General features: G+C 33.3%; 3 protein-coding genes across 7 annotated transcripts; 1 reads left to right on the top strand and 2 right to left on the bottom strand.

The window, feature by feature from the left end:
- Nucleotides 1-1,429: 1,429 nt before the first annotated feature.
- On the bottom strand, nt 1,430-15,673 carry LOC106623461 (small G protein signaling modulator 1). 3 transcript variants are annotated; one of them, XM_036366578.2, is made up of 14 exons: nt 15,441-15,673; nt 14,868-15,373; nt 7,458-7,881; nt 7,171-7,390; nt 6,883-7,104; nt 6,324-6,813; nt 6,125-6,264; nt 5,730-5,889; nt 5,505-5,664; nt 4,375-5,437; nt 4,189-4,313; nt 3,945-4,124; nt 3,603-3,880; nt 1,430-2,629 (listed from the first exon to the last, which is right to left on the bottom strand). In XM_036366578.2, the coding sequence occupies exons 2-14, from the start codon at nt 14,935-14,937 to the stop codon at nt 2,541-2,543; spliced, it is 3,621 nt and encodes a 1,206-aa protein (XP_036222471.2). In that variant the 5' UTR covers nt 14,938-15,373; nt 15,441-15,673; the 3' UTR covers nt 1,430-2,540. The 3 variants fall into 3 exon arrangements, with proteins under 3 accessions (XP_036222471.2, XP_036222472.2, XP_069965841.1); XM_036366579.2 differs by having other exon boundaries at nt 5,505-5,661; nt 14,868-15,673; XM_070109740.1 differs by having other exon boundaries at nt 14,868-15,673.
- A 798-nt stretch (nt 15,674-16,471) lies between these two features.
- Nucleotides 16,472-18,297, top strand: Prx2 (Peroxiredoxin 2). Of its 3 annotated transcripts, none has more exons than XM_014242995.3 (2): nt 16,472-16,680; nt 17,290-18,297. In XM_014242995.3, the coding sequence occupies exon 2, from the start codon at nt 17,290-17,292 to the stop codon at nt 17,872-17,874; it is 585 nt and encodes a 194-aa protein (XP_014098470.1). In that variant the 5' UTR covers nt 16,472-16,680; the 3' UTR covers nt 17,875-18,297. The 3 variants fall into 3 exon arrangements, with proteins under 3 accessions (XP_014098470.1, XP_036222469.1, XP_036222470.1); XM_036366576.2 differs by lacking the exon at nt 16,472-16,680 and adding an exon at nt 17,105-17,230; XM_036366577.2 differs by lacking the exon at nt 16,472-16,680 and adding an exon at nt 17,151-17,169.
- A 3,885-nt stretch (nt 18,298-22,182) lies between these two features.
- On the bottom strand, nt 22,183-23,397 carry LOC106623460 (small ribosomal subunit protein uS8A). The gene is made up of 2 exons (XM_014242992.3): nt 23,272-23,397; nt 22,183-22,734 (listed from the first exon to the last, which is right to left on the bottom strand). Exon 2 carries the CDS (start codon nt 22,730-22,732, stop codon nt 22,340-22,342), a length of 393 nt encoding a protein of 130 aa, XP_014098467.1. The 5' UTR covers nt 22,733-22,734; nt 23,272-23,397; the 3' UTR covers nt 22,183-22,339.
- Nucleotides 23,398-23,647: the final 250 nt, after the last annotated feature.

Raw genomic sequence — 23,647 nt, forward strand, 5'->3', positions numbered from 1 at the left:
TTTCTCATATAATTAACTAGTATTTTTCATAAATTCAAAGCAAAAAGTTGCAATATCAGTTTTAAAATAACAAAATCGCTTACTTTTTCTAAATATGTATATTTTGGCAAGTTCAGCTTATAAACAGAACTTTTAACTAAAAACAACTTACATATAATGCTTCAAAAGATTAGTAAAAAAAATTTCGAGAAGTTAAAAATTGGAATTGATATACATTATTTTAACATCAGTTTACTTGATATATAAGGTATACGTTTCTAAAAATATAAATATTTATGTAAATATATATGTCTTTTTTAAGTAAAACCTTTATACTTTTTAACAAATATTAAAAAGTGCCTAAGTTGTCAGAATCAACTGAGGCGCCAAGCGCTCGAACTGCTGTTTTTCGTTATAACCTAAAAATATTCAAAAAAAAGTTTTAAAAAATCGAAATCAAGAAAAAAACGGATATTCTCACAATATAACAGCATACGTTTTGGCGCAAAAGCGCTTAAATTATATATATATATGTATAACGTTGCGCAGTTTTTTTTTATTTGTAACATAAAAAGTATCAAAAAAATTTTAATCCAGTAAAAAATTATGTTTTCAAAAAAATACAGCATACATTTAGGCGCAAAACCAACAATTTGGTTATGTACAATGCGTTTTTGTCATCAATAATGCAACGTAATTAATCGGCATATACCAGGCATAGCGCTGCTAATTAATGCATTTTGTGGCATATTAATACTTTTAAACATATTTTTGGACATTTTCTATATATAAATGTTTTTCTTTTATGCGTGTTTAACAATTTTTTAGCAAATTCTTCAACAAATAAATATTGCATTGTATAAAAAGCAACACATTTCGAATACATATGCTTGTTTTGTCATGCGCATGCATGTTCAAACATGTTTAAGCATTATCAACAATGTAAATAACAACTACTTCTTTTAAACTTTTTGTTTAAACATACACATAATATTTTTTTAGTATTTTTATATTTATAGCTTTCTTCTGCGTTTTTCAATAGATTTCACTTTACTGGTATACAATTTTGCATTTACATAAGTTTGATGTTTTTATTTATTTACAAATTTTTATGTAGGTACGCATCTATATATGTAGGTATGTATGCTTGCTGACAGGAAGTATAAAATTGTGGTGATTCCCTACATTTTCGCTATATTTGTTTTTTCTTTTCAATGCTGCCATATTTAATATGTTATGCATCTAAATATCGTTGGCTATAACTTTATAATATAGTTCATAATATACTACTTGCACTTTTATAAATCTGTATAATCTTACTATGCAACTTTTTCCCACAAAGTTTAACAAGCATTTCACCAAACTCATCACTAAGTACTTACTGTTATATGTATGTATGTGTGTATGTAATATTTACTGTGGTTATTTTCCACTTCTAGATTCTACTCTTTTTAATTTTTTTTTTTTTGGTAAACATTTATTTATTTTATTTAATGAACTCAGGTCGCTATGTATTTCACTGTATGAAATTGTTGAGTTATTTCTCCCTTTACAGGACTACATTCCCAGCCGTTTAGCAAGTTTTTTTGTTTTAGATCTGAAAGCCTGTCACAAGTTGCTTCAAACTACATATATGTACATATAAATATTTTCGTTTTTAACCTCAATTTATATATTATCTACATTTAATAGTTTTCTTTGTTTTTGTTTTTACTTTTTCAACTGTGTATATATTACTAGGTATACATATAATATATATGTATTAGTAATGAGTATTAGTTCAAACAATGATATTTACATGAGTTTATACATTTGGCTGTTGCAATTAATGCATACGTTTAACCATTATGTGTCTGCTCATGAGAGCATGCACTCTTTCGTTTCGTAAATTTTTTCAATTAGAAATTAATTTTTGTTAGTAAATTAAAACAAAAACTTAATTATACTGTAAAAGTAATAAATAAAAATTGTTTTGGAAGTTAGAAAAAAAATATCTATATATTTTTGGAGTTTTTTACCATAAATGCATATATGCAATATAAAATTCAGTAAATTTCTACAAAAATATGTAAAAAATTTGTTTCATTTGTTGCAAAAAAAACTATTTGTATTATTTTTGGAATGGAAAATTCACTTTTTTCAATATTTGCAATATTAATTTAAAAATTATAATAATTTTCAAAAATTATGCAAAAAAACATTTTAATTAAAAAAATGTTTGCAAAACAAAATTTTATTATTTTTAAAAAATATTGCAGTAAAAACTTAATTTGTTTGTAGCTATGTGTATGGCTCTACTCTACAGTTTCTTCTAGGTGCAAACGACTACGCTCCACTATGTTACTACATATGTTAATGGTCTGCTACTTAACAGTTGACTGCTTCTTGTGATATAATATATAAAATAGATACCAATTTTCTATCTTGCCTGCATTTGCTTCTGATTTCTTAGTATATATTTATATATTTTAATAGCTATATATTTGTTTTTGTTTTTGTTCATATGTTTTTTATGTGTTTAGTTGTAAGTATCTCGTTAGTTTATATTTAAACGTAGGTGTTTATTTATTTTCGATTATTGTCTGCAATTGCAATACAAGACTCCTGGACAATTGCAATATGGATCGAGCATCGTGTCGCTCAGCCATTTCTGAAAGAGAAAAATCAAATTGTTCAAAGAAATTTCAAAAACATACCGCAATCGTCAAATGGCATTGCAGAAAAAAATAATAATCTAATTTTCGTTAAAATTTCCAAAGATGGAAAAAACCCCTACAAATTTTCGAACAAATCAAACCAAATCAAATAAAATTCAAACAAAAAAAATATTTTAATCGAGTTTCAAAATTAATTTTAAAAAATTCGAACAAAGTTACAAAGAAATTTCTAAAAAAAATTTCAAGAGAAATCCAAACAAAATTTTCAAAAACAATGATTTAATGAAAACCTTAAACACTTTCAAAACAAATCAAATCAAAACAAATAAAATTCAAACAAAAAAAATATTTCTCACAAATTTCAAAATTAATTTTGACAAATTTCCAACAAAGTTACAAACATATTTCTAAAAAAATTATCACAGGAAATCCAAACAAAATTTTCAAAAACAATGATTTAAAATAAAACACATTGTTCCATAAAAAATTTTAAAATTATGTTTGAAAAGTGTGATGGAAACTAAATAGATTTTAAACGTTATCAAAAACAAGCTATATTATATTTTCAGAATAGAGATCCCTTTGAAAATAGCAACTGGATCGACAAATTAAGAAACGTTCTACCGTTATGTAGAAAAATAAAGTATATTAATATAATATTGAGATAGTAAAACTGATCTAAACTCAAAACATAACTTTTTTTATATGAAAAGGCTAGAATTGTGCGAAATTTTAGATCAATATCTCAAAAATAGTTCATATATACAGACGGACAGATAGACGGACGGTAGACTCAGCTCGTCATGCTGATCTGTTATATATATATATATACTTTATCCTCCAACGTTTCCTCTTACAAACTTAAGATATCGCTATAAAAAAACTGTCGATAACGTCTAAACTTTGGGATCAAACTAACATGAACAGTGAGAAAAAAGATATAGCATATAATTTTTGCTCGCTCACCGTTGAAGAATTTGATGACATCTGTAAAGTCCATGCTGTTCGACAATATTATGTCACGATAAGTTTCCAGTAGAGCCAAAGCGAGGAAGAGCACGAAATGACTGGAGGCCACATGCTTTGCCGCCCAAATAACTTCCCAAGTCGCGAAAACGTCATCATAGAGCAACTCACGTTTGAAATCTAGCAAGAACCAGCGATAACAAAAATAGAAATGTGTGTAATCGCCATTCGAGTCCATTAGGTCATACATCTCCGAATCCAAAATTTGTATGAGCGAACTGAAATATTGATTGAGAAATCAATTTTTTTCTACAATTACAATAAGGAGATAAGTTCACCCACCGCATATTCGCAAAGTGCATGTCCATAGCGCCACCATTTGGAAAATTCTCGATCATGCGCTCCATAAGCTTGCAGAAGCAGCTATAGCAGAGTGACTCATCGTCGAAAATGACTAATAGCGGAGCAACCAAATCGCACATGCCTTGCATATAACCAATATCCAAATGTTCCCAAACATAGCTACAGATTATATGAAAATGTTGGGTAAAATGACAGCATAAGTAAGGTGGTTAATAAAACTTACGTCGATATGACATTCCTGAGTTTATCTAAGTTCTCGTTGGCGAAATACCAATAATTGCGATCGCAACGTTGCACATCCTTTTCGATGCGGTGCAAATTAAGACCGAATGACTCCAATAACTCACTCTGTAAAAATATAAATCGAAAGTATTTACAGTTAACAAATATACTATTTTCTACTACTCACACTATATACACCGCCATTACTGCTGGCAGGTGAAACGCACGCCGATTTGGGCTCTTGCAGCGCATCCAGTGAAGCCACCACTGTTATATCCTCGTTCATCGGTGACATAAGACTTGTCTTGCGTGACAGTTCATCGGTGAGTTCATCATCACATTGCAGCGCATCCAATGATGCTGCTTCGGTTATAATCACCGCATGTGTTGGCATTGACTCGGCATCGCGCACTTGATCCACGGTACCGATGGTAAACTCGTCCATGGCCCGACGTAAATCGTCGGCACTGTGAAATTTCGTCACATGTGAAGAAAAGTCCTCTTCTGGCTCTACATCTTCTATGACAGCGCCGAAATTCATGGTCTCTGACTCGGCCACAACATTCATTGGTGTTGTCAGATCGTTGATATCGGTAAACTCATTGCCAACGGTTTCATAGGAAGAGGTCGATGGTGAACTCTTTACACTTAGCAGTAAGATACTGCTACCATGTTCAGGTGTTAGACCCGCCTCATTATCAGTATCAGCAAAGCAATTTTCCTGCAGCTCTAGCGGCTTCATTGCATCAATATTTTCGAGTTCCACTACAATATGTTCACTTCGTTCTATCAATAATACTGCATTGGTGTCGTCATCTTCAGGTTGCTGACTATCATTCGTTTCTTCCATGGCTTCAGCTGTCTCCATATCCTCTTCCACATTACCAGAGTCGGTGGTGCTAATAGTTTTGTACTTTTCACCTTTATCAGCGGTGATGCTCTCATCTTCGTCCTTCTCAATTGGTATATCCTCATCGAAATCCTCACCCGGATCGGACATATCGGAAATATCATTATCTTCAAATACATCATTCTCCACATCTTCGTCGTCCATTTCATGTTGCCGACATACCGGTTTGCCAGCGCGTCTATATTTCTCAGCCGACAGCTTAGCCACAGCTTGTGCATTCTTCTCCTTCTCACGTTGGCGCACAATTGCCTCAACGGCCAGCCATTCACTCATTGTGGTTTCGTAATAATGCTTACAGGTATCGTCGTACTTCTCGCGTTCCTCCGTTGTGGAACCAAAGCTGTGGTTTGTGTGAAATTTTGTATTTAATACATGAGTGCTATTTATGATATCTTTAGCAGACCAACCTGTAATGCCCTAAAAGATACGGCCAGACTTCTTTGCGTATCTCATGCTGTACACCGCCGAAATACACCAAACGGAAGACCTCTGTATCGCTAGTTACAACGCCATCAACTTGAAGTCCCGCCCACTTTTCTTTGGTTAGTCCCTGTTCGTCAGCCGCTACTGTGAAAGTATGCAAAAGTCATTAATCTATATTCAATCCGCTGTAATTAGTTAGTGGGACTTACAATCCGGTGTGATGCGTCCATTAACCAAACCAGAGAGATGTGTTCGCACCGTAGACAAATGACGACAATAAGCCAACCAGCCATAAAATGCTCGAGATATTATTTGACGACGCATCGTGGAACATACCAGCTCAATACTAGCAGTTTGACTTGCTTGAATCTGTGGAAAAAAATTTCAATAGAGTCTTAAAAGTTGGACCTGCTGTAAGACGCCAGTTTTACGGAGCTGGCTTAGGTTTTAAGTCTTTAAAGAAAGCTTCGTTTAACTTTTTTAAACGAATAGGAAGAGAAACACGATTCTGATAAAGAATAGCACAGCACATGCAGTTCAAATAACTCGAGAAATTCTAATAATTTTGATTGTTCGATGATGCAAAACTTTATAATATGCACACCTGGTGTGGAGAGTCACCGCCACTCTGTTCCATGGATAGACTCTTGCTAGAACAGTCACTACTACCAGTGGTCGAACAGCTACTCAAATGCTTGCGTCGTGGGCTGGTGCGACCTAGTTCCAAAATTGGATGTGTCGCCACTAAAAGTTAAACCGAATTAATACTTACTCATTCTCGTAAAAAATGTGCTGAAACTCACAAAACTCTTCATGCTGACATTTGCTCACCACACGGAAGACATAATCGATTGGTGTTTCATCGGTGGATTCCATCACAGAGGGTAATATGCGGCGGCGTACACTTTTTGGCCATGGAAACATTTTCTCAATACCACGTTGGGACCAAAGCGGTGGATCCAATTGGCCATGCGGTAGCAAGCCAGTCTCTAGACAGCTCAAAAAAGCTTGCATATGACCACCTTCAGGAAAATGTATCGGTGGCTGCTGTACACCATCTTGACCCACTAATATTATGGTGCCGCCGGTGTCTTCACCGCGGTTCTGATGGCAATGCACATAGACAATCTCATCGACATTTATATTAAGCGCATAGGCCCAGTAGAAACTTTTGTCGGTGCCCTCAGCTTCATTGTAGCCGTTCATCAGTTGATTCGGTGTCCATTTGATGGTGAGGAACTGCACCGTTTGGTGGAGACTCAAGTAGCCCGGCATGGGTTCATTTACGTCCTTCTGCAATTATTATGAAATTGTTTAGATTAAAGCTGAGTTTTAGGCTCAAAGTAAATTTGCAAAACTCACCGGCAACACCAGCACATTATTTTTGCCATACAAAAGTGTGGTTTTGGAATTCTGGTGCAATGACTCAACGTAATCCTTAGCGACGCTGGCGGGCGAACTCGCTTTATACGAGCCGCTGCTAGTGTCCTCCGAGCTTGTGTGCAAGCTGCGCTTGAAATTGATGATTGGCCGATGTACAATCGGAGGCGTGCGATTGCCGGAACTAATGCGGTGGCGTTGTACCTGATTGTATGAAAGATTATGGAAATTAATGAAAGCTTAACCGTAAATACAATTGAATATACATACAAGTTCATCCGCATGTGGATCCGACCAATAGTGGTCTGGCGTTTTGGCGCGTGTAAACTCCAACGCACAGGGTCCGACCAAGAGCGAACTAAGTATGGAGCCATAATCTGGATCGGCGACCAGCGCATCACGATCATAGAAATTATTGGCATTGTTGACCAAATACTCAATTATTTTGGAAAGACGACGCTCATACAGCGCCAAGCGTATCCACAAGTATCTGCCAAAGAAAAACCAATTGCACTTATTGCCTCCTCGAACCTATTCTACTCTTCATGTATACTCACTTCACCACCGTTGTGGCACAGCCACTAGTTGTCGACGACATCGTATTGATTGTCGTCACCGAATTACTGCTGCCCTTGTTGAGCAACTTCGGCTTGATAATACTATCACTGCTGGAAGAAGACCGCTTGCCGGAGACCGTGTGCGTTTCATTGACCATTTCGATTTCCAGCAAGCAACGATTTATATAGTCAGCTTCTGGACAAGTCCTGGCTATCTTCTGTATCAACGCTGTTGTGGAAGAAGTTTTGAAGAGACCCAAAGCACGTCGTCGCAAACCGTGACTGAGACATGCCTCCACTGCAGCGCACAATGATGTCACCGAGCTGCTTTCTTCGTGTATATACTTTTTGGTGACAGCCTCTTCCATTAGTTGCTTGACTTCTTTCTTGACAGTGGCGATTAGGCGCTCCTTTAGCTCAACGTCTGAAATGAAAAGGAAGAAGAAGAGATGAAATAATCGTTTATATGTGTGAGAAACTATTTGGGTTCTTAAAGTAAATGTGAACAGGATATCAACCAGAAAAAGAAATCAAAATTCGTGCGGTAGCTTTTTAAAACCAAGGCATATTCAGTTTGCCACAAAGATTATAATACCGGACAAAAGGAAACGTTGGAGACCTTACAAAATATATATATTATATATAAATGATCAACGGGATGAGCTGAGTCGATTTAGCCGTGTCTGTCTGTCTATCCGTCGGCCCGTTTATCTGTATATACATCAACTTGTCCCTCAATCCTTGAGATATGGATCTGAAATTTTACACACGTTCTTTACTCCTCAAGAAGCTGCTCATTTGTCGGAACTGCCGATATCGGAACACTAGCACCCTAGAGTCTATTGTGCCCGCTTACTATGAGGTATACCTGCCTACAAACTTACCGATCAAACTCAAGTTCTTCTACGGAAAACTTTTCATTTGACAAGTTATCTTCACGAAATTTGACACAGATTTGTAACCAAGCCAACGCTACAATCTCCGAACAAATTATACAGATCGGACCAAGACCGAAGATCGTGTGTTGAAAGGAAAGTGAGAAAAATAGAGCTGACAGTCATTTACTTTTTTTGGATAACTTTGAGAGAAAAATTATGAAAAAATGTGTCAGTAACTAATTTAAACCCATACTAATGTAAATTCATCGCTTAAACCTTTAAAGCGGAAATAAATGCATCAATGCCAAGCAGCATAATTTTTCACCGGCAGTGACAGTGCTTCTCACTATCCTCCCTATGATACTACCTACATAGTTTAAGGAGATCCCTCTGCAATCAATGCTTGTAGGTGTAACAGCTACGTACTTATGTCGGTATGTATTTGCGCTTATATGCTATAATTGCATGCGTGCGTATGTGTGTATGTATGTGGTGACTGTACCGCAATAGCAATTAACAAGGCTATTAGTGCTCATGTAGACGCATTTGCACGTAAAATTGAAACAACTGCGTCAGATGATGATGATGATAACAAATGGAAAATCAATGCCATCAATTAGATAGAAAAAAGACCATAGATACGTTTGAGACGAGTTTTTGCTAGCGTTGACGAGTGACAGTGAACAACGGGTGGTGTCCTTAAATGTAAACATTGGTTTGTCATAGTTAAGAAAAAAACTGTAAAAATATATGATAACGTATATCTGTATATATATATATATATATGTATGTATGTATGTTGGTATTGCTAAGGAGTTGCATTTGCTTAGAGTTTCTGCGGAGGAGGATTTTAATTAGCAATAAGTAAGGAAGACAAAAGTTTGAATGGAACAGAAATAACACAACTTATGAAGTCTTGAATATTAATGCTACAAATTACACTTGTATACAAAGAACTAATTCACCAAATTAAAAGCAAATTGTCTTAAAAATTCAAGCGATATTTGTTATGGCCCATTTTAAGTAAACTTATTCCGCTTACAATCTGATATTTGTACTAAATTTGCCTCTTACTCAGTTTCTATATAATTGTGAATTAATTTTTGATATAATTATTTTTGCAAATTTGTTTAATATCATCTTTATAGTTATTTTGTGTTTTATAAAATCCAATTTTTTTTCACAGATGTGTTTTTATTATTTTCTTGAGTTGCAAACAATGCATTAAAAAAATAATTGAGTTTATATTTGAATTAAAATATTTGTTTTTTTTTTTATAAACCCAAAAAATCTTAACTAAAAATAGTTTTTAAATTTTTAATTCAAAAAATTAAACTATAATATACATAAAGAAAAAAATGTTATCCCTAAAACCAAATAAAAATTTTATTTTTAATTTTTAATATCAAATACCGCATAAAAAAAATATGTAATCCTAAGCATTAACAAAAATAAATTATTTTAGAGTTAACATTTTTTCGCGTTTGCGTACTCGGGTTCTATCATTTTGAACCAAAGCTCGCACAAAGTCATCATCTATTGAGAGCCTAAAGTACTGGTCGGCAAACTAACATATTTAAACGATTTGTATTTTATGAATTTTTAATTCTGATTTTGTGATTTAAAATAAAATTTTAAATTTTTGCTATCAAATTTCAAGATAAAATTTTCAATTATCAATTTTTAATACCCAACATATTTCAATTCAAAATTTAATCTTCAATCACAAGATCTTGCCATATTGGCTTAAAAATAAATTCTTCAATTGAATAAAAAATTAAGTTTTCAATTTTAAATTCCGATTTTTAATTTTTGTCTGAAATTTTTTAATTAAAATTAAATGATTATTACTGCTTAAAATTTTTTGTACAATCTTACAACTTCTCTGCAGTCTCTGTATCACATAATGCTGCATATCACCCAATTTACAACCATATGTTAAAACCACGTGTTAAAAATGTAGAAATAAAAAAAGTTAATGTCTGGAATGATACATTTATATAATAAGTCTATAGTTTTTAAAACATGAACATTTTCACAACTTTTTTGTTTTTTTAAATTGATTTTTCTATGTTCTTTAAAGTTATTTGTCTCTTTGGAGTGCGATATTCTAACAGAAACATACCTATTGTTAAATTAGTTTTCTTTGTTATTATGATCATTTCAATTTCTCAATTTCTTTAATAAAACTGGCAAACCATTGTGTAACATTTGTGCCCGGGTATAAAAATGAGGCACACCTTTCTGTACGCAGTAAAAATAGCAGGGAAACAAATTAACAAATCTAATCAGCTTTTATGAGCAACGTGACCGTTTTTTATTGCTAAACTAAGATTTAGCTCTTTGCGTTACCTTCTTCTAAATTAAATTAAATGTTGAAGATAAATTTTAACATCAGAAAATTATATGAACTGATATTTTACACTGCAAGAGATGAAATTATTGAATACCGTGCAGTACAGGTTCGTTTCTCTACACTACATGTAATGAAAAATTTCAAAAATTAAACAGGTATGAACAGGTATATTTGAAAACAATGCTTAATTTTAAGCCCATTATATACGAGTATAGCATTTTCTTTATAAAATATAGCCAAATGAAACTAACGAGTACTAATTATTTTTTTTCACACCAACACTGAATTCAAATTTGATAAAAAAATATCGATATAGCTCAAGCTCAGAGGTATTCGTGTCACCTTTTACTCTTTTCTAAATCTTCTCTCCTTATTAGTATTAAACACTTAAATCTAGATATTATATATTTTACCAAATTTCTTAAATATACGAGTAAGTATTTATATGTGTCATAAAATCTAGCAAATTATAATATTTAAGCGTATATCAGCAATGGCACTCCAGAATTGCCTTGAATTGTTCAATGCAATACAGTAAAACTTTTTAAAAAGTTTTCACATTAATCATAAAGCGGATGCAGCACGTTCACTTGATGGAAGTAAAAAAAAACATATTCACACATACATAGACAAACGCATATGCAATAATGTATGTGTAATATGCCGTCATAGAGACCGTTAAGCAGAAGCTATCACAAAGTACAGTTGACATTCAAAGCCAGAATAGTAATATGGCAATAAAAAATAAATGAGAGAGGAATATGTAGAAATTAATGTTCCGTTCATCAGGATGAAGGTAAAAAGTTTTTATGATAAAATCCTTGCGTCCAATCAACACTTTGTGCTTAATATATTCAAGAATACTCAAATGTCACGGGATGAGATTGCAACTGCGAGCTTTAAGATCTTGATATGCTTATACAAAAATATCCAACATACTTTTAAATGACTGAATCAGTGTGAATCAGTGTGAAAACCTTTTTGATCTCAAAATGAAAAGAAGGTAATATTATGGCTCCAAACATATTAAAAAAAAAATTAAATTTTTTATAAAGAAAGCTAAGCGCTTGACCCTTAGCATCCGAATTTGATACGGAGTTTGTAACACCCAGAATTAAGAGGAAGTCGTAGATTCTACAAAATATACTATGCTCATATAATTAAGTTACGCCACTAATAGAACGAAAATTTATTCAAAGCAACTTATTTAGTACAGAAATGTATTATATATACCATAAATGATCAGCTTGACGAGCTGAATCGATTTAGCCATGACCGTCTGTCTGTATATACACAACAAATCCCTAAGTTTTTGAGATATCGATTTAAAATTTGTCACACGTCCTTTTCTCTCCTAGAAGTTGTGCATTTGTCAGAACCGTCGCTAGCGGACCACTATATGATATAGCTGCCATACAAACGGATCGACCAAAATTTACTTCTTGCATGGAAAACTTTTTTAATTGACAAGATATCTTAACGAAATTTGGCATTGATAATTTTCCAAGGCAACGCTTTAATCTCCGAACAAATTGGTTAGATCGCATCACTATGGCCTATAGATATCATACAAACTGACGGATTAAAATTAAGATAAAGATCTTTTTAAATTCCTTTATGCGATAATAAATGCAACTGTGAAGAATATTATTGCCTCGGTACAGTAGAGGTTTTGTCTTGTTTTTATCCAAGTTTAGCGTTCTTTTGACACTCGCTTAATAAAAGCAAAAACAATAGTGTTTGCTTTATTCAAAATATGCTGAAATTCGAAGGCTTTCAAGAATCTTATAATCATGTAAGACTGAAACTGCTGATTTTTATAATTTTCCATTCGCTCGATGATAGAAAACTATTTACATTTTTGCAAGAGAATTAAAGCAACATGCTTCTTATAATAAAACAGTTATAATACAACGGTATATATATTTATGTACGCAAATAGTTTATGTTTATATTGTCATATAACACCCTTGCATATTACTAGCATAAAGCAATATTGACATAGCTCCCAGCATATGTACATAAAATATATGTGTATATGAAAATGGCCATAGTGTATTTGTGTACATAACAAGATTGTAACCTTGACTTTCAGCATGAGGTGCTATTAAACTCCCTTGAATTTTAACCTAACCCAAGTGGAAACGCAAATAAGGTCGCACGGCAGCAATCAGCAATCATATAAACCCAAACACACACACATACACATGCATACATGTATAGTAAATGCTTTGTATGTAATAATATGAAAATATAGTATAAGGGCTTATGTTGTACATGCGCACCATGTAGTTGAAGTTAGTTACATATATATACTTATGTATATGTGTATATACATATACATATACGAGTATGTACATATATACATTGTGTTGGCGGTTGTGTAAAAACACAATTCAACCGGTTACCTCACGACAACCCACCCATCTACAACCTAACTAATAATGCGTACTCACGAGCCGAATGAGTGTGGATAACGTATACATAAACAACAACAGCAACAACTAAAACAAAACAATCTGATAAACTGTGATTCCGTAAAAGTCATCAGCAAGGACCTACGACTGCTGTTGTTGTGGTTGTTGTAGACACAGCGAGTAGTTAGTGGCCAATTAATAATTGACTAAAGTTCATTATTCTCCTCATACCCATTAAAAAGTTAGACTTTACATTGCCTTGAAACTGGCGCTGGCACTTTCACATATTGCGCCCTTGAAGGAAGGATATCGAGGAAACAGCTGATTATGTTAGCAGATGGCTTTGGCATTTCTTTTATCATAAACTGTCGCTTACATTTTGCTATTTTGTAGTTCAGATAATTAGCTTACTTTATAATTTATTCTATTAATATTTTATTCTACGCAATAAATGTATATTTCCAAAAAATTCAATGATCTTTCGAAAGAACATATACGAGTACGAATGAAGAACCAAATTTAAAAGTTAAATTTCAAATTTCAAGCAATAAACCGGTACCTTTGTTGTCATGGATATCCTATATGGGACAAATGAATAAATTCGTAGAAAAAAGTATAAAAATGAGTTGTTATGAAAGCGGTCCATTAACCTCCATCTTATTACAGTCTTGCAAAAGTAAGAACGCTCAATAATAACTTGAATACATGTATCGTACAATGCGAGTTATTTGTTTAAATTCTACTAGAACCTCAATAAGGAATTCAGTTGTTGAGACATCGATCTGAAATTTTGCGCACGTCCTTTTCACCCTAAGAAGCTATAGCTAGCTATCCATGCAAACTGAACGATCAAAATAAAGATTTTGTAAAGAAAATTTTTTCAAAAAAATGTCCCAAATAGTTTTGTGAAATGCGAATAAGTTACGATTGGCCGATAATATTGATCCGACTTTCTAGAACATATTTAATCACAGCTGTTACACACAGCTGCTCACAAAAGCTTCTGATAAACTTCTTCACAGCTCAAGTGCAAATATGAAGATTTGTGAAATTAAAAAAAAAAATCTGTTAATCCTTAGAAGCAATAATCCGTAATAATGACTCAATTAGTCTGTTTGTTTTTATCCCTTTTTAATATTTTGCCGCCCTCTCTGATTCTAGTATATTCTGCTGTTAATAACAAAATTGCTTTGGAAATAATGCTCACCAACAACATATTTACGAATGCTCTTAATTTTGTTGTTGTATACAATATATAAAAAGTAAATTTGCATAAACATGAACATACATACATCATATGTTTTTGTTTGGCTACACCTTATACAATACATACAAGAAATGCCATACAAATAGCAAACATTTATTGTAAATACAGATTATTTAATGAAAAAGCTCGTTATTTCTTGCCTCGGCACATTGTTATGGAATAGTACTTTATTCAAGTGAACAAAAAAGCGTCCTGCAGCTGATGTTTTGTAACTCTTAATTAAAAAGTATGTATTCGGTTTTGCGTCTGCATAGCTGAAGTGAAGCGAACCGAATATGGCCGAAGGATAACACGACAATAAATACTACAGTATATTTACATGTAGATATGTAATTATTTACGCACATAACTACATATGTTTGTATGTAAGTTTTTATGTACATTCCTAAGCTTAATTTTTCGCAACATTTCCTCATTGTTTCTTCGAATTTCACTTTTTCTTTTTTGTTTTTGTTTTTGGTAAAATACATTCATACGCAAATTTGTACTTACCACCAGAATCGCCAAACGGACCGCCTCCCCCGCCACCGCCACTACCACTAAAGGTGTGTAGCATATTCATGTGGACAAAAATTTTTACAGATTTCCCAAAAACTTCTATAGTTAATACCTGCTCCACAAGCTGCTTTTGCTAAGCGTTTGTGTATTATTGCTTTGGTCGTTTTCTTTTTAACACGCACTCATTCTACGCACACCCAACTGGTATATTTGGCTGCTAATTAATTAATTTGCGCTGTAATCTCAGTGTATATATATCAAAAGTTGTAAAGAAAATATGTTCGTTGTTCGTTGTTCGTTTTCCTTTTAACCACCGATAGACCATAAATGTAGATTGTTATCAATTCGTTTCATATGCGCTTTTAATTCGTTTTATTCGTTTCAACATATGTATGTATGTATATGTGTATGTTAGCTATTCGGCAGCTTTCGCATTCAACGATTCCTAGTTTTCTCCGTTGTTAATATGTATTTTTTTCAACTTCCGCTTCGCATTTCGTCTGCTTGTATTCGTCGTAAAATCAAACATAAAGCAATTTTAAACCATATTTTAACAGAATCCAATACCTTTTCATATTTTTTATGTGTTTGGAATGTTTTTTTGCATGTCTACAATGTTTCGATTTATCACAGCTTTATTTTTTCGGTTAATGCTGTCACTATTGTTGCTAATATATGTATGTTGGCTTGGATGTGTGTGAAAAAGTGCCAGACCGAAGGCAAGAAAATATACCGTTGTTAGTGAAACCCGTTGTGGTCGACAAACTACGATTGAATGAACATTTTCTTGACGGCTAGAATATTTGTTGTCTATGAGCCAATCGAAGCAACATTGCATGAATAGAGTTGCTTTGAAGGTGTAGAAATTGGATAGCTTTCATTTAATTTATAACAAGAAACATAAACGATTACTAGATTTTATTAAATTTAATTTATTTCCGCTTATTTTCGTCCGCATATACTTAATTTTCCTGTTACATTTTCTGCGGTTAACTCTTTATAAAACGTAGCATAGTTTTAGGGACTCAGTTTTTAATACATTCTAATTGATTGTTTACGCGCAATGTGGCCATACTATAAAAATAATAATAAATATCAATAATGTAAAATGCAACCGTGAAATTCTGAAATCATAATAAAGTGCGAATAAACATGCCAACCGATGGTGTTTCATCAGAGAACGTATATGTATTTTGCGTTCTCTGGTTTCATTTAAAAAAAGATTACGCAAATCATTTTAGAACAGTTATTTAATATTTAAAAGACTACAGAAATCGACTATTTTCTTCAAGTAATTTTTTATACTAATGTTAGAGTTTTGAGTAATCCTCACAATTCTCATAAACACTGTCGAAGATTTATGAAATGAGCAATTTTTCTTTAAACTAAAAATTAAACAATTTTGTTACTTATGTAAATATTTTAAACGCGTGTCAAAGTTATTTGTAAAAAAAATAATGGCGGAACTTTTGCATTAACTATTCGACAGTACGAAATATCGTAACGTGTGCCCACCGCTTTTATTAAAGCTTTTCATTGCGCGCGCTTCTGCTAGCTGCTGTCAAATTTGCGTATCAGGCAGCTGTTGACTGAAAGTGGAGCTATTTAAAATAATCATTCTTTTGCCAATATTCGAATAGATTGAACGTCAATTCGTGTTACTCGGTTTGGTGTACAATTTTTTGCTCGCCTACTGTCTCACACAAGTGCGTTTTTGCTTTTTCGAGTAAATTCTCTTTGCTGCCGGTAAAATAAATTGTGTGAAATTATTTGATCTTGCGAATTTTACGGAAAAACCTTTTGCGATGTAAGTAAAAATGTTGAACAAACTGGGGGGTGGGGGAATTTAATTTCACCTTCGACGAGTTAATAAAATATTTGGGATTATCTGTACTGACTGGTAAATAAAAAGACCAATTATATAAATAATATGGTAGCAATTAAATATTTCATATTTTTCTTGTACATGAATTTAAAAGATTCTAGAATAATTAGTGAAATGATAATGTATACACACATTGTTTAACGTTCTAACAACACTCGTAAGCAGCCGGGTTCGTTTAAGACCTCCGCACTGCTTACCCGGCTATTGGTCTTGAAACGGCAACTATCGCTTCGCAAAGTCGGCTGTTTCTAATTAATTTTGTTGCTAGATTTTTGCAGTTCGCGTACTTTTCCGCCTGTAGGTACCTACTCGTACCTAAATCGCTGATTCACTGCTTATTGTGGTAAACGTAAATTGTATATAAAAACCAGTTTGTATTCAGAGATTCAGTGTGCTAACCGAGTTGAAAAGGTGAAATTGAACTGAGCTTGTCCAAAAATAAGTTTATAAAATTTATTTACTGCACTTGAAAGTAATTGATTGCTACGGTGATTTTAACTGTATATATTGTTGTTGTTTGTTTTTTTGTAGATGCCGAAAATTCAGAAGCCCACTCCCCATTTCAAGGGAACCGCCGTCGTTAATGGCACCTTCAAAGATATCGATCTGCTTGACTACAAAGGCAAGTACCTGGTGTTGTTCTTCTACCCATTGGACTTCACTTTTGTGTGCCCAACCGAAATCATTGCGTTCTCGGATCGCGTTTCTGAATTCCGCAATATTGGCTGTGAAGTTGTTGCTTGCTCAACAGACAGTCACTTTACGCATTTAGCTTGGATTAACACACCACGCAAACAGGGCGGTCTCGGTGATTTGTCTATCCCATTGTTGGCCGATAAATCCATGAAGATTGCACGTGACTACGGTGTGTTGGATGAAGAAACCGGCATTCCTTTCCGTGGTCTTTTTGTCATCGACAGAAGTCAGAATTTGCGTCAAGTAACCATTAATGATTTGCCAGTTGGACGCAGTGTCGACGAGACTTTACGTTTAGTTCAGGCGTTCCAATTCACCGACGAGCACGGTGAGGTATGCCCAGCCAACTGGAAGCCCGGTGAGAAGACCATGATTGCTGATCCAAAGAAGTCAAAGGAATACTTCGCCCTTGCTTCTTAAGCATATCGTAAAATATAATCAGATGTTGTATCCGTAACGACGCTGGAAGTTGTACGTTACAAGAGCATTAAAAAAAATAACTAATTTGATTCAAAATAATATTGCAAATTACAAAAGATCACAAACATCTACACAAACATCTAAAATAATAATTGCACTCAAAGTGCGCTATAATGAGGCCCATTTTTCTATTAGCTCGTAGTTCTATATATATTTATATGTATACGTATAACTAACAAGTTGTTTTCGTTTTGTATTCAGAGAACTAATGATGAATTAATGTTCATTTAAAATTCAATCAATGTATGTAGATGGAGAACGTTTATTACAGAAATAAAAATTGAAAAAAAGAATTAAACGCTATCAGCTCTCTACTATTTCACCATAAATACAATTCCGCAACAATAAACAATTTAAAAAATATTTTCACTAATGCACATTTTTTGCCGGTCATTTAGTAATGGGTAAGGTTAATGAAAGGTTACACAGTTTATTAAGCTTATTCCAGCAAACCTTTGTACCTGTAATGTAGCATGTCTAGCAACCATTAACGATGTAGTGCGTTTGCTGATGCTTGCTCAAAGATTAGATTTGCTCGTTTACATTTTTTTGGCAAAAATGAGACAAAGTTGAAATATACATATGAATGTATAAACATAGTAAAGCAAATATGGTGGATTACACTTGATCTTTGATAAAAAAAAAAAAACAGGTCGTATACATACACGCGGAATAAACACTTGTCATGTAGAAGTGGCGTTGACTGCGCAACAATATTATGATTATTTATTATCTAAGTGAGCGCCATGATAAGATTAGTGCTCTCGAAATTTAGATTGAATTCTATTGGAGCGAACTTAGGTGTGTGGCCACATTTATAAACGGATTTAAGTACATATATACATAGTATGTATATAACTAGAAAATGCTTCTACCATAAACCGGTCAACAGCGTGTTAAGAGTGGTACACTTCAGGAATAACGGGTGTTGATAACCATTTCATAATATCTGTCAACTTGCTGGTTTACTGGCCTCTATTTTAACGAGTTGGACGGTTTTTTTCCATCCATCAGCCGGTATCACATATCAGACCACTTAACGCAGTAAGCGCAAAGCGTGCTTGTTTATACTTACATGCATATGTACATATTGTGCACATGAGACTAATCATTGCGGCCATATTTTCTTTTTGACTCCATTGTGCATTTTTCGTGTTGAATGCCTTGCATAGACTCCATAAAAGAATTTCCTGTTTTGTTGAACATAATTTCGTTTTCAATGTGAAGTGCAAAAATCATGTAGCACTAACGCCGCTGGTCAGCTTGCTATTTGAGTGACCATATACATCTATGTACATATGTTGACGAGCACGCGTTCGCCAGAGTTGGACAAATGTATTAAAATGCAATGCACGCAACTAGTTATGTATGTATGCATGAAGAGGCAAGTGCAACTGTAAGTTATAAGTAAGTACATAGGGAAGTGCCAAAGCATTTTTAATATATGTATGTATGCATTTGCATTTTTTGCAAGATATTCGCTATTTTCCTCTATGGTATTCTTTCTTTCAATGTTATGCTCTTTCTTGTATTTTAACAACGCGCCTACCCAACAAGAACCAAAATTAAATAAATTTTTAAAGATTGAACTCAATTTTTTTTTGTTGATTATATATGTTAATACGTTAGCAGGAAATATTTTGGTTCCCTCCAAAAAGAGTTTAGTTGTTTAAAAAGTAGAAGATGTATTAGTGTTTAAATTTTAATTAGAATAAAACCATAGAATTAATAATTAACAATTTTTTAATTTCATTAGTTTAAAAATACGGTATGTAATGTCTGAACAGAATATCGAGCATTTTGTCAGCGCGATTGTATCTTATGAAGATTATCCCACGACAGTCGGTCTATGCGACTAGTATGGACACGGATTTTTATCTGGCCAAGCACTGTCAATTTGGCAGCATTCCTCCAAATTACTTAAAGAATGTTTTTGCCGATGCATCAACAATATGATTATCCCACCAGTTCCTGAATCACATTTTTAGCATAGCCGGATCTCTGAGTACATATGCATGTATGTAGGTATTACGATAATTGTTTTGATTTCCTATTATGTATATTCATACGTTCCTATATATGCACAGAGACGTGCAAATAGGGTGTCTACTCGAAACTCTGGCTCAATCGATGAGCTCTGATGCAATAAAACCGAACACACATGCAATGCCATGATTCAGCTAATTTATGGTAGATAAGTGATTTATTGAAAATTTACTATTTACTGATGAAATAAACTTGGCACGCATTTTATTATTATAAATCATATAAAAACAAATAGCAATTGCAAACTCATTCTTATTATCACCCCAGCTTTAAAAGTATTTGCTGTAAGAAATAATAGCAAGCAAACATAGAAAAGTATGGCTTTCGTTATACACAAAAGTATGTATGCACATACAAATGTACCTAAACGTAGTTATTAAAGTATATGTTGAAAAAATTCCAAACCCACTTTTAACAGATATACTTAATAGCTCACGTACCTTCTTATCAATAACGATCAGCTAATAGTTAATGGCGATAAAAGAGAAACTATTCAATATAGGAAAAATTGGTCAAGCAGAAACATAATTAAATGAAATCCGATAATTATAATGGTCAAATTAAAGTACATATGTGGGGCCTCAAGTACACAAAAAACTAAATCACTTTGGGGCCATTCGAACTGCAATAATGTTTGAATGACGTAAAAGTATATTGAGATTAGAATTATAAAGCATTAATTTATTTTTGTTGTTTTGCACAACACACCATTTTAATATAAGGTCGGCAGGGTTTATATAAAATTGATATAAAATGCTTACTGTTGTCAAAATATGTAGTTGGAAAATGGCTGATAATGGAAATGGAAATTTTAGCGCCTTAATTATGCACAAGTACAAAATTCAACAATTAATAACTACGTTTAACACATACATAAACACACACGTGCAATTTATTGCAGAGCGTTCTTGGTCACAAACGATCAAAAGTGTCTGAAAATATCATTATGTACTTTAAAGAGACATCAATCTATATACAAGTATATGCTAGTGTCAAATTATTTCTAGTATCGAGTGCACATTGTAAGATTTACCATTTGTTTTGCTGATAAGAACACATACATACATATATATTTGCGTACATGTGTATATAGCAAATTAAATGTGTTTCCTAGCAGTACTGAGTTAAAAAAAAAATGTTGCGGAATATAAAGTTTTGATGTGATTGTACACAAACATCCATATATACTATATGCAAGAACGTTCATGAAAAGGTTGATAAGATATGAATAGTAGATACCGTGCTGTTAATACCTCTTTTCACAGATGCATACATATATTAATGCCTTTTTTGATACCTTGGGGAAAAAATTTAATTTTGCCCCCTTTTTCAATAGCATTTCCTCTAAGCAAGCAGATATTGTTTTTTAAACCGAACGGTCATTCAAGATACATTCTTCCTCTTTAAATATTGCATACTTTTAGGCGATTTAATGAGTTACTATAGACTAAAGAGTTTACTACGCCAAAATGTATTGAGTGAAAACAATGTAGGAACTATTTATAACACAGAACAAAACGTCGGAGACGAGCTCAGTTTTTGAGATATCGATCTGAAATTATGCACACGCCCTCCTCAGACCACTATAGCATATAGCTGCCAAGCAAACTGAAAATCATGTTCTTGATTAGTAAACTCTTGATTACTTGACAAGATATCCACGAAATTTGTCACAGACCCAATATCGGACAATAATAGCAAAAACAGCAGCTTTATCACACAAAATGACCCATCTAAATCAATTTCTTGTATGGAATTTTTTGTATTTGTTAAGGGCAATATAACTTCGGTGCCAGAACTTCAATCATGGATATTTTAACGGTAATCCAATAACGAAATAAATTTGACGATGGGCATATAAACGCACATGACCCGACTTTTAAGTAAAGAACGCACCTTTTTTTCGCAGATCTTTTTTTTTAAACCGCCAACTGAATTGTTAATATAACAAATTATAAATGTTAATACAAGTCGAAATTATTGATAAACTTACTTGAAAACTTATGCATCAAGCATTATTAATTTTTGAATTATATATACACAAATATATTGACTCACTATACGCCCAATAATCAATTGTTATTTTTATAAAGATGCTTAGGACAATACTAAAATGCATTAGCCGCTAAAATATATAACATGCAATCGCGCTACCATCCCACCGCACTACATCTGCAGTGATATCATTGAAACCCAAGTAAATAAAATTTTTTCAATTCTTTATTCCTTCCACGCACGATTACTGCAGTTTTTTAGTGGCTATTATCATTCTATTTTTGTAAAAAATAATATAAACACTTTGCTTTTGCCAGCTGCAATAGCTTAAATACACTATTGATAGTGTAACGACCTGTCCCGCTTAGAAGAAGAATCCAAGAATTTTACCTCCCAAATGTTTCCGTCTGGCCTCCTCATGATCCATGATACCGCCGGATGTAGTCAACACAACATAGCCGAATTGACGAGAGGGCAACAAGTTGTTGGTCCACTTTTCAATATCATTAATGGGCACATCGAAGCGGGGCGAGATGACGCCGCATTTGTTCAAGCGACCAGTCAAATTAACAACAATTTTGCCGGAACGATGATCATCGACAATTTCGAATTCACCAATGTAGCCATGTTTCATCATGACAGTAAGAAATTTGACAATAACTTTGGAGCAGGGACGCAGGAGAACCTGACGTTTGCCGCGCTTCTCAGCGTTGTTAATGCATTTTAAGGCATCAGCCAATACGTTCATTCGCACCATGGCTGAAAAAAAAATAAACAAATATATTAGAACCAATACAATTTTAGAATATCAATACTTTAGATAAATTTTTAAGTGCTGTAGATTATTTAAAATTGATCATTATCGAAACAATAAATTTAGTTTAAAATTTTGACTTTCATTGAAAGCCACGCAGCAAAGGAGCATGCCTACATTCATATGAAAATTTGGCAGTTTACTACTGAAACGCCGCAACGAACATTTGTTGTAGTTAAAATCCACGAGAAACACTTAGTGAAAAGTTATAAGCTCTAAAAATTCGCCAAGCCGTTTCATTGAACTATTGATTCAGGTAATGTTGCAAAAACCTTATTGCATAGCTTTGGCAACAAAACATCAATGGCATAGCTTTTCGGCCAAGTTGAGAACAAATTCAATTCACTTCGTAGATGAGTACGAAAATAATTTGTATGTGTCAGAATTGTCGCGAAATAAACTTATTTTACATAATAATACACTTTTCCACATAACTTGATAAAGTTTTCAAAAGCTTTTATGTGAATATTCACTGAGATTACCTAAGATTTATTTTATTGAATTTTTTAACAAATTCACCCGAACGCGAACGTATCGAAAAAGAGGAAGTCCATATTGCTCAAGTTGTCAGTATTGCTTTTTGACAGCTGTCAAAACCGTTGGGAGTTGCCGGATGCGCTTTCAAGTACAGGGCGTACTAAGATAAACTACGAATGTTTGAAGAATATTTATAAAAAAGAAACATATTTTGGATTCATAATTACGTAATATATTAAAAAAATATGCAATTACAACTACTTTAAATACATGATCTAATTTGGGGAAAATTTTTTGTGTTTCATTTTATTATATAATTGTATACTTAAGTAAGCAGCAGAATTGTAAAGATATAAAGCAAAAAATAAAATTCGCTGGTAA

Source organism: Bactrocera oleae, chromosome 5 (genome assembly GCF_042242935.1).
Source record: "Bactrocera oleae isolate idBacOlea1 chromosome 5, idBacOlea1, whole genome shotgun sequence".
NCBI lineage: Eukaryota > Metazoa > Arthropoda > Insecta > Diptera > Tephritidae > Bactrocera > Bactrocera oleae.